The following is a 16,458-nucleotide window of genomic DNA, read 5'->3' as shown; positions in this document are numbered from 1 at the left end:
TTTCAAAGATCAAGATTATCAAGTTCTTCTTTTTCTAGCTCTTTTAGTTCTCGAGATAATTAGATAATAAGATTTCTCTTTTTATGTTGAAAATTTAAGTTGGAGTTTTTAAATTCTGATTTTGGATTCTGATAGACAAATTAATTCTACATCGATTATTTAAGTAACTTTTTGCTAGCATTAACCGTTTAGGCCCAAATTGTAATTTTAATGAAACATGTGTATGCCGTCGGAATAGTCTAATTTAAAAGATTAAATGGTAATTATCTCGACAACTAAAAGGAGTAGAAAAAATAGAACTACATATTCTTGATCCTTGAAAAAATCTCTACAAGATGGCATCCTATTTGAAAAATCATCAAAATGGCACAAAAATTTTTAAAGAAAAGATTTTGTTATAAAAAGGCAAAAGATTTCTCTTTTTATGTTGAAAGTTAAAAGTTGGAATTTTTCAATTCTGTTTTGGATTCTGATAGATTATTTAATTCTAGATCGATTATTTTAGTAAATTTTTTGCTGACGTTAACCGTTTAGGTCCTATTTGCAATTTGAATGAATACTGTATTCGACATAAAAAAGAGAAATGTTTTGCCTTTTTATGACGAAATCTTTTCAGCAAATGCTACTTCTGTAATAATTGGAATTTTTAAATTCTGTTTTCGGATTCTAAAAGTAGATTAAATTCTGAATCGGAAACTGGTAAAATAATTATAGATTAAGGCCCTATTGGCATAAAAAACAACTTTTCATTAAAATTGTCAACGCTAAGAAAATTTTGTTTATAGATTCTGATTCTACATCGATTTTAGTGACTTTTTGCTAAGGCCTTATTTGCAATTTTATAGAACAAAAGAACAAGACAAATTTTGTCGAGAAATCCAGTGAAATTGGTAACAAAATTCTTTTGAATATTAGGATCGCAGAAAGTGCAGGAGGCTGGTGAATGGACAGGTAATTTCGAATAGCGGCGTAGTTTAGTTACTCATGGATAGATGACACTAGTGATACCTTTTTTAAATTAATATTGATACAAATTGACTTTGAATTATTTATTATTTCCCATATCTAGCAGTGGCATTTCCATTAAAGTTTAAGGGATTTATGGATTAATTAAAGCAGTAACGATGTTGCTCCGTTTGGAACAAATAAAACGATAAAAATTTATAGTTAAAAATATAAAACTACAATTTTATTCAAATATGTAAAATATGCACCCATCATAAACTCAATTTCTCAGTATATACAGCATTTTTAAAAATACAAGCAAGAAAACAGGATAATAATATGCAATTATATAATGCACTTTTATAACTTTTAACAAAATAAACAAAAATGATATCAATAACAGTTTCTAAATGATGTAAATTCATTCAATCGTAATTGGAATCATCATCAACACCGGCAATCCAATCTTCTTTCTTGGACACTATAAACCAGAATGAATAACAGATTAGTAAAATTTAAAATATTATAAATTGTCAAAATATAACATACGTTCTTGGACTGTAGTCCAGTTGACACATCCATCTTCAGTAATCACTACCACGGAAACTCTCCAGTTGGTCCTTATCGATAAACTTGGCTATCTCAGGATTAGTCAATGCTTCCTCCAACAACTGGAAAAGATTTATGTAAATGAAATATGCATATATATACATTAAATTAATTATTCTTACAGGATCCATAAAGACACCCATTCAAGGCACCGTACGAAGGTAGTGGTACAAGTGCCTCGCGTTCAGGGCACCGTACGAGGGCAGCGGTAGATGTGACTCGTGGTCAAGACTCCGTATGAGGGCAGCGGTAGATGTGACTCGCATTCAGGGCATCGTACGAAGCTAGCGGTAGAAGGGACTCGTATTCAGGGCACCGTATGAGGGTAGCGGTGTAGGTGACTCGTGTTCAAGGTACCGTACGAGAGGAGCGGTAGATGTGAATCTAAAAGAAGAAATTGCGTGATACTTTATTTCGATGATTTTTGATAATTAATATCTCTTAAACTAAACGAGATAGCTACCAACGAATTGTTGATTATGAAAGACTGGAAAGTTCTCTATCAGATAAAAATATAAAATAATTACATTTCCTACAGTAAAAGGTCGAAAAACGCGACTAATAGTGCTAAAAGTGACATTTTGCAATTTTTGCCCATTTTATTCAATCGCGAATATCTCGTAAACTAAAAGAGATAAATAAGATCTGGTCGCAGCGTCTTAATCTACGGACTATTCTCTATCTCTATCAGATAGGATAGTTAAAAGGAAATCTGAGAGATGTAATTTTAATTCTTAAGAAAAAATTGCCAAGGGGTGCTTGATACTTTTTCAACCATTTTCAAAAATTAATATTTCTTAAACTAAACGGGATAGCTACCAACGAATTGTTGATTATGAAAGATTGGAAAATTCTCAATCAGATGAAAATATAAAATAATTATATTTCCTACAGTAAAGGGTTGAAAAACGCGAGTAAAAGTGCTAAAAGTGACATTTTGCAATTTTTGCCCATTTTATTCAATCGCGAATATCTCGTAAACTAAAAGAGATAAATAAGATCTGGTCGCAGCGTCTTAATCTACGGACTATTCTCTATCTCTATCAGATAGGATAGTTAAAAGGGAAATCTGAGAGATGTAATTTTAATTCTTAAGAAAAAATTGCCAAGGGGGGGTGCTTGATACTTTTTTTCAACCATTTTCAAAAATTAATATTTCTTAAACTAAACGGGATAGCTACCAACGAATTGTTGATTATGAAAGATTGGAAAATTCTCAATCAGATGAAAATATAAAATAATTATATTTCCTACAGTAAAGGGTTGAAAAACGCGAGTAAAAGTGCTAAAAGTGACATTTTGCAATTTTTGCCATTTTCTTCAATTGTGAATATCTCCTAAACTAAAAGAGATAGAAAGGTCAAATCGCAGACTCTTAACCTTCGAAACAAGCTCTACAAGATAGGCTAGTTAAAATCGAAATCTAAGAGATGAAATTTTAAGTCTTAAGAAAAAAATCGCCAAGGGGTGCTTGATTCTTTTTTCGAGGATTTTCAAAATTAATATCTCTTAAACTAAAAGAGATAGCAACCCACAAATTGCTGATTATGAAATATTGGAAAATTCTGTATCAGATGAAAATATAAAATAATTATATTTCCTACAGTAAAGGGTTGAAAAACGCGAGTAAAAGTGCTAAAAGTGACATTTTGCAATTTTTGGCCATTTTCTTTAATTTTGAATATCTCGTAAACTAAAAGAGATAGAAAGATCAAATCGCAGACTCTTAATCTACGGAACATTCTCTATAAGATAGGCTAGTTAAAATCGAAATCTAAGAGATGAAATTTTGGGTCATAAGAAAAAAATCGCCAAGGGGGGGTGCTTGATTCTTTTTTTCGACGATTTTCAAAAATTAATCTCTCTTAAACTAAAAGAGATAGCAATCCACAAATTGCTGATTATGAAAGATTGGAAAATTCTCTATCAGACGCAAATATAAAATAATTATATTTCCTACAGTAAAAGGTCGAAAAACGCGTCTAAAAGTGCTAAAAAGTGACATTTTGCAATTTTTGGCCATTTTCTTCAATTGTGAATATCTCCTAAACTAAAAGAGATAGAAAGGTCAAATCGCAGACTCTTAACCTTCGAAACAAGCTCTACAAGATAGGCTAGTTAAAATCGAAATCTAAGAGATGAAATTTTAAGTCTTAAGAAAAAAATCGCCAAGGGGGGGTGCTTGATACTTTTTTTTGACGATTTTCAAAAATTAATATCTATTAAACTAAAAGAGATAGCAACCCACAAATTGCTGATTATGAAAGATTGGAAAATTCTCTATCAGATGAAAATATAAAATAATTATATTTCCTATAGTAAAACATGACTAAAAGGCTATAAAGTGACATTTTTCAATTTTTGCTTATTAGAAACTAGAAAACTAGAAAATTGGAGATTATGGAAGATTGGAAAATTCTCTATCAGATGGAAATTTAAAATAATATATAATAATTTAATGCAGCTTACCAATACAGCGCTCCTCGGATTGTAAAAGTACGGCAAGTACTGTAATTAAAAGAAAACATAAGTTAAAACAAAAACATTACATGCAATATGATAATATTATATTCACACATGGGAGAAAACAAACTTTCTGTGTCGAGTATCGCAATGGTCAGATAAAAGTAACTTACTCAAGCACGAATAGGTTTCCGATTGATCTGGCGACCGACCACGTCCCCCAATAACCGACAATAAAGCCGCAGCATTGTAATTTGAAATATAAACATCAAAAGCAAGCACAACGCACAATTACTTATAAAAACACTGCAGATACATATTACCACTAAATCGATTGAAATAGAGGTTTGATAAACCAAAACGCGTTGCGCGATATACGTCTGGACACGCCAGAAACCGGCACGAAACTAGCTGCAATCCACCAATAGAGCATGCGAAACTGCGCACGCAAGAATGCGACAGTTCACGATAAGAGCCTGTGCCTGCTGCATAAAGCCGGCAGGTAAAAGCAATAGATGCGCAAAGCCAGTGCGTCGATGCCACGCGACCTTGTGCGCGAATTGCAATAGACACGGTACCTGTGATAAGAACTAAACTAAAATGTGCTGCATGCGACAGCGCGACGAGAATCTTACGCGTAGCATCTCGCACGACGAATGCGATAAGAAGTCCGCGGACGTTTCAGCCTCTTGTTGTCTACGCGCTGTTCATCACCTTGTTTGCATTTCATTTCAATAACTTGCATTAAGTCTTATCGGTAATCGACGACGCCTAATGACTTTCGACGTCTAAAGTACTAACGACAGTTTGTACGTGAAATGATTATAAAACTCGTGTCTTCATTTGTGCGTGTGTAGTCCGACTTAAATTGACTTAATTCGATACTGGAAAGTGCAACTGGATATAACCTGCTGTCATTTTCTAGTAAGTTTGAGAATAAATAATTGTATTTTTGTAAAAATTCACTCGTTTTCCATCGTCATTACGTTGCAACATATACGAGTACGTTTTCAACTTGCTTGCTCACGTTGTTTACAATTAAGATATTGCCATTTAATATTGGTGTTGGAGACTAAACACCTTCTGTTATCGCGTTGAACCAGCTCCATTCTGCTGCGCTACAAACGTTCGAACGTTTCAGTCCGTTTTACCTACATGCGGCTCGCCACCTTTCTTTCTTTGATTTCAGTTCAAAGAACTGCATGACATTTTATAATCTTGTATAATTATCGACCTAAACATCGGCGCTTACTGACAAGAGACGTGTTTAGTATTTTGCTAACAATAATTTGTGCGGGAAGCAATTTTAATAGTGGTGCCTTTATTGGTACGTAAATGCACCGTTGGCTAATAAATTATTATGATATTGAGCATTGGAGTTAGATATATGTATACAACTGACAAGTTCGAATATGTGTTATCTACGTTTGCTCTTAGCAGAAGTGTATATTTTCGCTATGATCGGAACTATGTCCAACTTAACAAGTAAGCAGCATAGTGGCAATTCTAACACGCGTCGTTTTTCTGTTTCAGTACTTTACTTTAATACTGGTTTGTTTCGGGTATGACTTTCGTTGTTTTCAATTTCATTGCAATATCAACCTTGTTGCTTATTTGATAAATGTGTTTTGAATATTTTAAGTTGATAAAATAATTTCAAAGGCTAGATGGGACGACGATGTACGGTTTTGCATTAAATATTGCTTGTTGGTGGTAGTGAGTGCACATCGTGTCCGTGTGCGATCACGCGAGTTCGCGCAAGAGATAAGTTTGTTTACCTGCTGGTATCGAATCTTTATTTCGTGGAATCAAAACACACCGTTGTTGTTTATTATATTAGCATCGTAAATTTAATATTCTTCAATTCTTTCATGAATATAACTAACAGTTATATATTAATTCTAATACATTTTATTATCAGCAGATGATTACGGACTAATGTGTTACCTGGTAAACGAGAAACGATACATGTTCAAATTAAATATCATTTAAATATTTGATTTAAATTCTGGCAATCTGTTAGCATCTGAATTACGCAAATTGAATTTTAATTTTTATTACCTTTACTAATCGGAACTACTTTAATTACAGATGGCAACAGCATGGACTAAACATTGTAAAATAAACTTGTATTATTTATTTCTATATTTATCAGCAAGCGTGAACCTTCGACACAAGAATTGTATTTGTTTGAACATAATATACACATTCTTATCGCATTGCCGTGTGTCGTCGTTGCCAGCACCTCACGCCGCATGTTGCTGCATCTTAGTTTAGTTTTGATCCAAGGTAAACTGCCAAATACAATTCACACACTAACAGTCTCGTCTAGAGAAGCGGAATTAAATTCTCCGTCGGGTGGTTTTGGTAGCAATAGTAGTGACTCGATTCAGGGCACCATACGAGGCTAGCGGTAAAAGTGACTCGTATTCAGGGCACCGTAGGAATCCGCGAAAATTTGCCTAAAAGGGTGAATTGAAATGTTTGTATTTTGTCGGGTTTGCGCACGATCTAGGCCGCTCACTAACATCAGCGCGGTGTTTAGAGATGCGGAATTAAATTTTCCATCGGGTTGTAATTGTTTGTTATAGGAATTCGGTCTGCAACCCGCGAAAATTTGCATAAAAGTGTGCGTTTTGTCACTCTTTCTCGTGAAATGTTTGTATCTTTTCGGGTTTACGCGCGATCTTGGTGGGTCACTAACTTCAGCGCTGTGTTTAGAGATGCGGAATTAAATTCTCCTTAGGGTGGTATTTGTTTGTTGCAGGAATTCGACCTGCAACCCACGAAAATTTGCATAAAAGGGCGATTTTGGTCACCTTCTCGACAAATGTTTGTATTCTTTCGGGTTTACGCGCGATCTAGGCGGGTCACTAACTTCAGTGCGGTGTTTAGAGATGCGGAATTAAATTTTCCATCGGGTTGTATTTGTTTGTTGTAGGAATTCGGTCTGCAACCCGCGAAAATTTGCATAAAAGGATGATCTTGGTCGCCTTCTCGAGAAATGTTTGTATTTTTTCGGGTTTGTGCGCGATCTAGGCGGCTCAGTAACATCTGCGTGGTGTATAGAGATGCGGAATTAAATTCTCCGTCGGGTGGTATTTGTTTGTTGCAGGAATTAACCCCTAAAATTACATTTTTGTGTTTCAAAGCACTAATTTTTGATTGTGTTAGGATTTTCCTCCTGAATCCGATATCGTAGAAGATCCATTCTTGCATGAGATTGTAAGTATTGAATTTCTCTATCATTTTCATAAATAAATTTTGTGATTATCTCACGAATTAACCCCTAAAATTGCATTTTGTCATTCGAAGCACTAATTTTGATTGCTTTAGAGATTTACGACCTGAGCCCGATATCGTAGAAGAACCATTCTTGCATCAGAGTGTAAGAATTGAATTTCTCTATCATTGTCATAAATAAATTTTGTGATTATCTCACGAATTAACACCTAAAATTGCATTTTTATGTTTCGAAGCACTCATTTTTGATTGTTTTAGGAATTTACGACGTGAGCCCGATATCGTAGAAGGACCATTCTTGCATCAGATTGAACGTATTGAATGTCTCTATCATTTTCATGAATAAATTTTGTGATTATATTACGAATTAACCCCTAAAATTGCATTTTTGTGTTTCGAAGCACTAATTTTGATTGTTTTACGGATTTACGACCTGAGCCCGATATCGTAGAAGAACCATTCTTGCATCAGATTGTAAGTATTAAATTCTTTTATTATTCTCCTAAATAACTTTTGTGCTTATCTCAGAAATTGACCCTCAAAATTGCATTTTTATGGTTAAAAATTAATTTTGCTGGTTTTAGGTATTTTGCACCTGAGTCTGACATCATAGAAAAACCATTCTTGCATTAGAATGTAAGTAATTAATTTCTTTATCATTTTCCTATATAATTTTTGTGATTATCTCACAAATTGAACCCCAAAATTAAATGTTTATGTTTGAAGGACTAATTTTTGCTTGTTTTAGGGATTTTGCACCTGACTCTGACATCATAGAAGGACCATTCTTGCATCAGATTGTAAGTAATTAATTTCTTTATCATTTTCCAGAATAACTTTCCTGATTATCTCACAAATTGAACCTCAAAATTGAATTTTTGTATTCGAAGGATTAATTTTTGCTGCTTTAAGAGATTTTGCACCTTAATCTGACATCATAGAAGGACCATTTATGCATCAAATTGTAAGTAATTAATTTCTTTATCATTTTCCTAAATAACTTTTGTGATTATCTCACAAATTGACCTCCAAAATGGCGTTTTATGTTTAAAAGACTAATTTTTGCTTGTTTTAGGATTTTGCACCTGAATCTGACATCATAGAAGAACCATTTATGCATCAAATTGTAAGTATTAAATTTCTTTATCATTTTCCTAAATAACTTTTGTGATTATCTCACAAATTGAACCCCAAAATTGATTTTTATGTTCGAAGGACTAATTTTTGCGTGTTTTAGGGATTTTGCTCTTGAGTCTGACATCGTAGAAGGACCATTCTTGCATTAGATTGTAAGTATTAAATTTCTTTATCATTTTCCTAAATCACTTTTGTGATTATCTTACAAATTGACCCCTAAAATTGCATTTTTATGTTTAAAAGACTAATTTTTGATGGTTTTAGGATTTTGCTCCTGAGTCTGACATTGTAGAAGGACCATTCTTGCATCAGATTGTAAGTATTAAATTTCTTTATCATTTTCCTAACTAACTTTTGTGATTATCTCACAAATTGACCCCCAAAATTCCATTTTTATGTTTAAAAGACTAATTTTTGATGGTTTTAGGATTTTGCTCCTGAGTCTGACATTGTAGAAGGACCATTCTTGCATCAGATTGTAAGTATTAAATTTCTTTATCATTTTCCTAACTAACTTTTGTGATTATCTCACAAATTGACCCCCAAAATTCCATTTTTATGTTTAAAAGACTAATTTTTATGGTTTTGGGATTTTGCTCCTGAGTCTGACATTGTGGAAGGACCATTCTTGCATCAGATTGTAACTATTAAATTTCTTTATCATTTTCCTAAATAACTTTTGTGATTATCTCACAAATTGACCCCAAAATTGCATTGTTATGTTCGCAGGATTAATTTTTGATGTTTTAGGATTTTGCACCTGAGTCTGACATCGTAGAAGGACCATTTTACACCAGATTGTAAGTATTAAATTTCTTTATCATTTTCCATAATAACTTTTGTGATTATCTCACAAATTGACCCCAAAATTGCATTTTTATATTCGAAGGACTAATTTTTGCTTGTTTTAGGATTTTGCACCTGACTCTAACATCGTAAAAGGACCATTCTTGCATCAGATTGTTAGTAATAAATTTCATTATCTTAAATAAATTTTGTGATTATTACACAAATTGACTCCCAAAATGTATGCTTGTGTGTTTTCTTTAATAAAGAATATTTCAAAGTTTTTCTAATTATAATTGTTTTTGTTATTTCTATCTGATCACGTATTTAACGATTCCTTAAACCATTTATTTTGAAAAGTGCATGCTAGTGCCATCTATCAATTAGAAACTACAACAACCGAAAGTTTTGAGCTTCGGTCCGTCGCCACCAGAGGCAGCACATTACTAGTTGCCGCGAAAACTTTATCAGCCTCCTCAACTTTCTGCGATCCTAATATTCAATCTTTATTTTGTCGACTCTGAGAGGCAAAATGACACAAAATTTGGACTCGAAACAGTCGAAACTCGACTTTTGGTATTCGGATCGCAGAAAGTGAGAGGAGGCTGATAAAGTTTCGGCGGTAACTAGTAGAGGCGGGAAAAATTAATGTTTAAAAATCTTCTTTCATCAAGTGCAGCTTCTGTATATTCGGAATTTTTAAATTCTGTGTTCGGATTCTGTAAGCAAAAATTCTATATCGACTTTTATGTAATTACTTTCTTAACATTGATCGTTTAGGCCCTATTTGCATGTTTTTTTTAATTAATTGATTTTTACATGCCAATAGGGCCTTAATCTATAAGTGTGTTGCTGGTTTCCGATTCAGAATTTAATCTACTTTCAGAATCCGAAAACAGAATTTAAAAATTTCAATTATTACTGAACCTGCATTTGCTGAAAAAAGATTTCGTCATAAAAAAGGCAAAACATTTTTCTTTTTTATGTTGTATATTAAATATTGGAATTTTTAAATTCTGATTTCGGATTCTGATAGACAATTTAATTCTATATCAATTATTCTAGTAAAATATTTTGCTAGCATTAACGGTTTAGGCCCTATTTGCAATTTTATAGAAAAAATTGAATATGTACCGAAACAAATTAAAATAATACATATAATAATCTGGCGGGAACTGCCTATGTCCACTTTCTGCGTTCCTAATACCACAGACTGATGAGCAGCAACATTTCAGCAAATTTCTCAACAAATTTTGTCGAGAAATCATTGAAATTGGTAACAAAATTCATTTGAATATTAGGATCGCAGAAAGTGCAGTAGGCTGGTGAGTAGCAGGTCATTTCGAATAGCGACGTAGTTTAGTTACTCATGGATAGATGGCACTAGTGACACCGTTTTTAAATTAATATTGATAAAATATAAAATTGATTTTGAACTATTTTCCATATCTAGCAGCGACATTTCCATTAAAGTTTAAGGGATTTATGAATTAATTAAAGGAGTAACGATGTTGCGAGCTATGTTCCCCGTTTGGAACAAATAAAACAATAAAAATTTATAGTCAAAAATATAAAACAACAATTTTATTCAAACATGTAGAATCACAAACTCAATTCCTCAATATATACAGCATTTTTAACAATACATGCATGAAAACAGGATAATAATATGCAATTATATAATGCCCTTTTATACCATTTCACTAGATACATAATATGATATCAATATCAGCTTCAAAATGTTGTAAATTCATTCAATCGTGTTTGGAATCATCATCAACACCGGCAATCCAATCTTCAATTTCGTGGACACTATAAATCAGAAAGAATAACAGAATAGTAAAATATAAAATATTATAAATTGCCAACATATAACATACGTTCTGGGTATTTTAGTCCAGTTGACACATCCATTTTCAGTAGTCAAAACATCATCCTCAATACGCACTCTACCAGTACCACGGAATCTCTCAACTTGCTCCTTATTGATAAATTTGGGCATCTCAGGAATTGCCAATGCTTCATCCAACTGGAAAATATATATGTAAATGAAATATACATATACATAAATTAAATTAATTATACTTACAGGATCCATAAAAAGTCCCATTTAGGGCACCGTACGAAGGTAGCGACTGAAGTGACTCCCATTCAAGGCACCGTACGAAGGTGGCGGTAGTAGAGACTCCTAGAATCAAAGCTATATTAGTCGTGATGTTCAAATTTAAAGCTGCTTAATAAAACTACAATTCCTAGCGCAACGAGTACTACGGCGCACACACACAACTTTCAATATAACTCGCGTTACGGAATTTTCTTGCAATAAATTTCAATACAGGGGGATACAGAATTAAACTCAGCATCTAGGAAAATTATTTCGAACTAATTGTAACACCGCGTTCGCGAGTTATCACAAACAAACTACAATTCCTAGCGCAAAGCCCATTTTATTCAATCGCGAATATCTCGTAAACTAAAAGAGATAAATAGGATCTGATCGCAGCGTCTTAATCTACGAACTTAGCTCTATAAGATATGATAGTTAAAACGGAAATGTGAGAGATAAAATTTTAATTCTTAAGAAAAATTGCCAAGGGGGTGCTTGATACTTTTTTCGACGATTTTTAAAAATTCATATCTCTTAAACTAAAAGAGATGGCAACCCACGAATTGCCGATTATGAAAGATTGGAAAATTCTCTATCAGATAAAAATATAAAACAATTACATTTCCGACAGTAAAAGGCCGAAAAACGCGACTGAAAGTGCTAAAAGTGACATTTTTCAATTTTTTCCCATTTTCTTTAATCGCGAATATCTCGTAAACTAAAAGAGATAATTAAGATCTGATCGCAGCGTCTTAATCTACGAACTTAGCTCTATAAGATATGATAGTTAAAACGGAAATGTGAGAGATAAAATTTTAATTTTTAAGAAAAAATTGCCAAGGGGGGGTGCTTCATACTTTTTTTCGACGATTTTTAAAAATTCATATCTCTTAAACTAAACGCGATAGCAACCCACGAATCGTCGATTATGAAAGATTGGAAAATTATCTATCAGATAAAAATATAAAGTAATTATATTTCCTACAGTAAAAGGTGGAAAAACGCGACTAAAAGTGCTAAAAGTGACATTTTGCAATTTTTGCTCATTTTATGCAAACGCGAATATCTCGTAAACTAAAAGAGATAAATAAGATCTGGTCGCAGCATCTTAATCTACGACCCTATCTCTATAAAATATGATAGTTAAAACGGAAATGTGAGAGATGAAATTTTAATTCTTAAGAAAAAATTGCCAAGGGGGGGTGCTTGATACTTTTTTTCGACGATTTTTAAAAATTCATATCTCTTAAACTAAACGCGATAGCAACCCACGAATCGTTGATTATGAAAGATTGGAAAATTCTCTATCAGATAAAAATATAAAATAATTATATTTCTTACAGTAAAAGGTCGAAAACTCGACTAAAAGTGGTAAAAGTGACATTTTGCAATTTTTGCCCATTTTATTCAATCGCGAATATCTCGTAAACTAAAAGAGATAAATAAGATCTGATCGCAGCGTCTTAATCTACGGACTACTCTTTATCAGATAGGGTAGTTAAAAAGGAAATTTGAGCGAAGAAATTATAAGTCTTAAGAAAAAAATTGCCAAGGGGGGGTGCTTGATACATTTTTTCAACGATTTTTAAAAATTAATATCTCTTAAACTAAACGAGATAGCTACCAACGAATTGTTGATTATGAAAGACTGGAAAATTCTCTATCAGATGAAAATATAAAATAATTATATTTCCTACAGTAAATGGTCGAAAAACGCGACTAAATGTGCTAAAAAGTGACATTTTGCAATTTTTGCCCATTTTATTCAATCGCGAATATCTCTTAAACTAAAAGGAACAAAGCGCAGAGAATATTCTACGGGCTATTCTCTATAAGAGAGGCTAGTTAAAACGGAAATCGCTACCGCTACCCTCGTACGGTACCCTGAATCAAGTCACTTCGACCGCTAACTTCATACGGTGCCCTGAACACGAGTCACTTCTACCGCAACCCTTGTACGGTGCCCCGAATCTGGTCAATTCTTCCGCTAGCCTCGTACGGTACCCAGAATACGCGTCACATCTACCCCTAGCTTCGTACGGTGCCTTGAACACGAGTCACTTCTACCGCTACCCTTGTACGGTGCCCTAAATGCAAGTCACTTCTATCGCTGCCCTCTTTTAAACTAAAATCGCAAGCGACCAACGGATGAGAGAATATGACAGATTGGAAAATTCGCTATCTGGTAAAAATTAAAAATAATTTTGTTCCGGGGGGATATATCTGATCAAAGCAAACTAAAATACACTGCATGCGATATGAGCAGATGGCAACGCGACACAAAAATTGTTGTTTATATGCAAACGTTGATAAATCAGCAATTTTTGTTTGATGTTAGTCCCATCGATGAATTATACTTAAATAAAAACAAACAAATTTTCAAAGAACTAAACAGTTAATTTTGAGATGTATCAGTCGAGTACGCGACTACCTTATATATTTGCAACACGCGCTGGAACGCGATAAATCTAAACAACGTAAATACAAACTAATAGAAGACGCAGAAATTAAAACGAAAAATATAATTGAATTATAAACTTACCAATGCAGAACTCATGGGACTCCAAGGCACGGCTAATACTGTAAATAAACAAAGAAAACATAAGTTAAAACAAAAACATTTAAAATAATTTAGTACTATTATAATCACACAGCGGAGAAAAACAAACACTCTGGGCTGTTTAGTTAAAAGTGACTTATACCAGTACGATGGGTTCATCCTAATGATGAATATCAAATCAACATGGGGGCGATACACTTAACCGGCATTTATGGAAAATAAACGCGCAAACAGTAAATTACATTACTATAGACGATTGATGATCGAATATAATGCGAATTTGGAAAGTACGTAGATGTCCGGACAAACAATAAGAGTCGCGTAAAATATTGGATCAACCAGATACCCGCACGAAACTGGCAGCAAACTGCATAAGCAACGGCGAACAGTTAATGATAAGAAAGCAGAAGGGGCGCAAGGCCGGCGCGTCGATTGCACGCGAAGTTGTGCACGAATTGCATTTGGCACTTTACCTTGGATCAAAACTAAACTAAGATACAGCAGCATGCGCCGTGAGGTGCTGGCAAAGACGAAACACGGCAATGCGATAAGAAAGTGTATATTGTGTTCCAATAAACACGATTCGGTGTCGAAGGTTCACGCTTGCTGATAAATATGCTCGTAGAAATGAACAATACAAGTTTGTTTTAAAATTTTTAGTCCACGCTATTGCCATCTATAAATGATACAGTAGTTTCGAAATTTAGATTAGTAAAGGTAATAAAAAATTAAAATTCGATTTGAGTAATTCTGATTTCTTATGCTGACAGATTGCCAGATTTTACATTAAATATTTAAGTGATATTTAATTTGAACATGCATCGTTTCTCGTTTACTAGGTAACACATTAGTCCGTAATTATCTGCTGATAATAAAAATGTTTGTATCTTTGATAATTTTTATAATAAACTATTAGAATTAATATAAAATTGTTAGTTATATTCATGAAAGAATTGCAGAATATTTGCTTATTTACGATGCTAATATAATAAACAGCAACGGTGTGTTTTGATTCCACGAACTATTCAATACCTGCTGGTAAACAAACTTATCTCTTGCGCGAAATCGCGTGATCGCACACGGACACGGTGTGCACTCACTACCACCAACAAGCAATGTTTAATGCAAAATCGTACATCGTAGCGCCATCTAACCTTCGAAAATATTTATCAACTTAAAAATATTCAAAACACATTTATCAAATATGCAACAAGGTGACATTTTTCAATTTTTGAAGATTTATTTCAATTACGAATATCTTGCAAACTAAAAGAGATATAAAGGAACATATCGCAGATTCTTAATCTACGGACAATTTTCTATAACATTTTGTAATTAAATTTTAATTCAAAAGAAAAATGCGCGAATGAAATTCAGCTACACATTCATCCTCATAAGGTGCCCGAATACGATTCACTTCTACCCTCACCCCCTACGGTGCTCTGAACACAAGTCACTCCTATCGCCACCCTGCTACGGTATACCGAATGAGACTCAAGTAAATTAACAAAAAAATTAACAAAACCCCTCGTGCGCTATCAGAATCCGATAAAAAGTTGGAACATTTCACAATGGTTTTTCACAATATGATCCGTTTTCAATATTACCATTAAATGAAATATATACGCCCGGCCCCCCGTTCGCGGGCTATTGCAATACGCAGGTGAAATGTGATAAAACATTTAATCGAATAATATAACTTAATTATAAACTTACCAATGCTCCTCGGATTGCAAGGGTACAGCAAGTACTGTAATTAAAAGAAAACATAAGTTAAAACAAAAACATTTCATACAATATGATAATATTATATTCACACATGGGAGAAAACAAACTTTCAATACGCTAGTAAAGTATCTACCTTAGCGCCGCCTCGTGGCTTATTTTTTAAATGGTGGGTAAGCTACACCTGTCAAGCTAATGTTTACACTTTATTATTGAATATATTATCAATAATTAAACATTTAAAAAAAATGTCGACAAAAAAATATTTTTGTTTGTATGCCAATATCATGTTTCTCAGAAACAACTATTTCATCAACTGCAGCATCTGCTGGAGCTGTATTAATTATTGCAGATGAAATTCTTTCCCGTCGTTTTCGCAATCTCTCAGCTCGTAAACCTGCATTAGAATTTCTTTTTTTTTACGTATATTAGAGGAAATATAGTTGGGTGATAAGATTCATTGAGTGGATTGTTAGATTTTTCACCCCCAACAAAATGTGCACTGCAAATTCTGGAATTTTTTCCAGGCTGCCACGGTTTTCCATCACTCCTGCAATCAGAGCTTTACTTATAAAATTGTGACAATAATTGAAATTATTTGTTTGCTATTAAAATTTAATAATCATGTTTAGTGAAAAAGAACTAAATACCTTATTTTTTATAGCCATTTTAGTAATTTATTCACTTTTCATACCGCTTGAAGGAATGAGACTGAAGCCGGTCTTCTTTTTCACTCACACAATAAGACTTCGGTCACACCCTACACAGTTTTCGGCCATCATTATGGTATACGTATCAAGTGTAGTAAGTATCGTTTACAATGGTTAACAACACATTTTGCGATTCATTTTTATATTATAGATTACTATTTTATTCATAATAA

The 16,458-nt window shown here is 33.4% G+C and overlaps 1 protein-coding gene and 2 long non-coding RNA genes across 6 annotated transcripts; 1 reads left to right on the top strand and 2 right to left on the bottom strand.

Moving 5' to 3' along the window:
• Nucleotides 1-1,216: 1,216 nt before the first annotated feature.
• Nucleotides 1,217-4,523, bottom strand: LOC135790372 (uncharacterized). The gene is made up of 5 exons (XR_010547740.1): nucleotides 4,191-4,523; nucleotides 4,024-4,062; nucleotides 1,677-1,938; nucleotides 1,495-1,616; nucleotides 1,217-1,426 (listed from the first exon to the last, which is right to left on the bottom strand). It is a non-coding gene; the product is annotated as an uncharacterized lncRNA (long non-coding RNA).
• Nucleotides 4,524-7,190: 2,667 nt separating this feature from the next.
• Nucleotides 7,191-8,225, top strand: LOC135790379 (uncharacterized). Of its 3 annotated transcripts, none has more exons than XR_010547743.1 (6): nucleotides 7,191-7,242; nucleotides 7,354-7,405; nucleotides 7,519-7,734; nucleotides 7,845-7,896; nucleotides 8,009-8,060; nucleotides 8,173-8,225. It is a non-coding gene; the product is annotated as an uncharacterized lncRNA (long non-coding RNA). The 3 variants fall into 3 exon arrangements; XR_010547746.1 differs by having other exon boundaries at nucleotides 8,151-8,225; XR_010547749.1 differs by lacking the exon at nucleotides 7,354-7,405 and having other exon boundaries at nucleotides 7,209-7,242.
• Nucleotides 8,226-10,738: 2,513 nt separating this feature from the next.
• LOC135790110 (xaa-Pro dipeptidase-like) lies at nucleotides 10,739-15,600 on the bottom strand. Of its 2 annotated transcripts, none has more exons than XM_065300166.1 (5): nucleotides 15,567-15,600; nucleotides 13,833-13,870; nucleotides 11,273-11,371; nucleotides 11,064-11,212; nucleotides 10,739-10,995 (listed from the first exon to the last, which is right to left on the bottom strand). In XM_065300166.1, the coding sequence occupies exons 3-5, from the start codon at nucleotides 11,291-11,293 to the stop codon at nucleotides 10,938-10,940; spliced, it is 228 nt and encodes a 75-aa protein (XP_065156238.1). In that variant the 5' UTR covers nucleotides 11,294-11,371; nucleotides 13,833-13,870; nucleotides 15,567-15,600; the 3' UTR covers nucleotides 10,739-10,937. The 2 variants fall into 2 exon arrangements, with proteins under 2 accessions (XP_065156238.1, XP_065156245.1); XM_065300173.1 differs by lacking the exon at nucleotides 15,567-15,600 and adding an exon at nucleotides 13,993-14,199.
• Between the last annotated feature and the right edge of the window lie 858 nt (nucleotides 15,601-16,458).

This window comes from Atheta coriaria, unplaced genomic scaffold (genome assembly GCF_025399875.1).
Source record: "Atheta coriaria isolate IRGN ID8LTWV9N9 unplaced genomic scaffold, Caltech_Dcor_3.1 hic_scaffold_1_pilon, whole genome shotgun sequence".
Taxonomy (NCBI): Eukaryota; Metazoa; Arthropoda; class Insecta; order Coleoptera; family Staphylinidae; genus Dalotia; species Dalotia coriaria.
The sequence above is the reverse complement of the archived record's forward strand: the minus strand, read 5'-3'. Positions and strand labels throughout refer to the sequence as shown.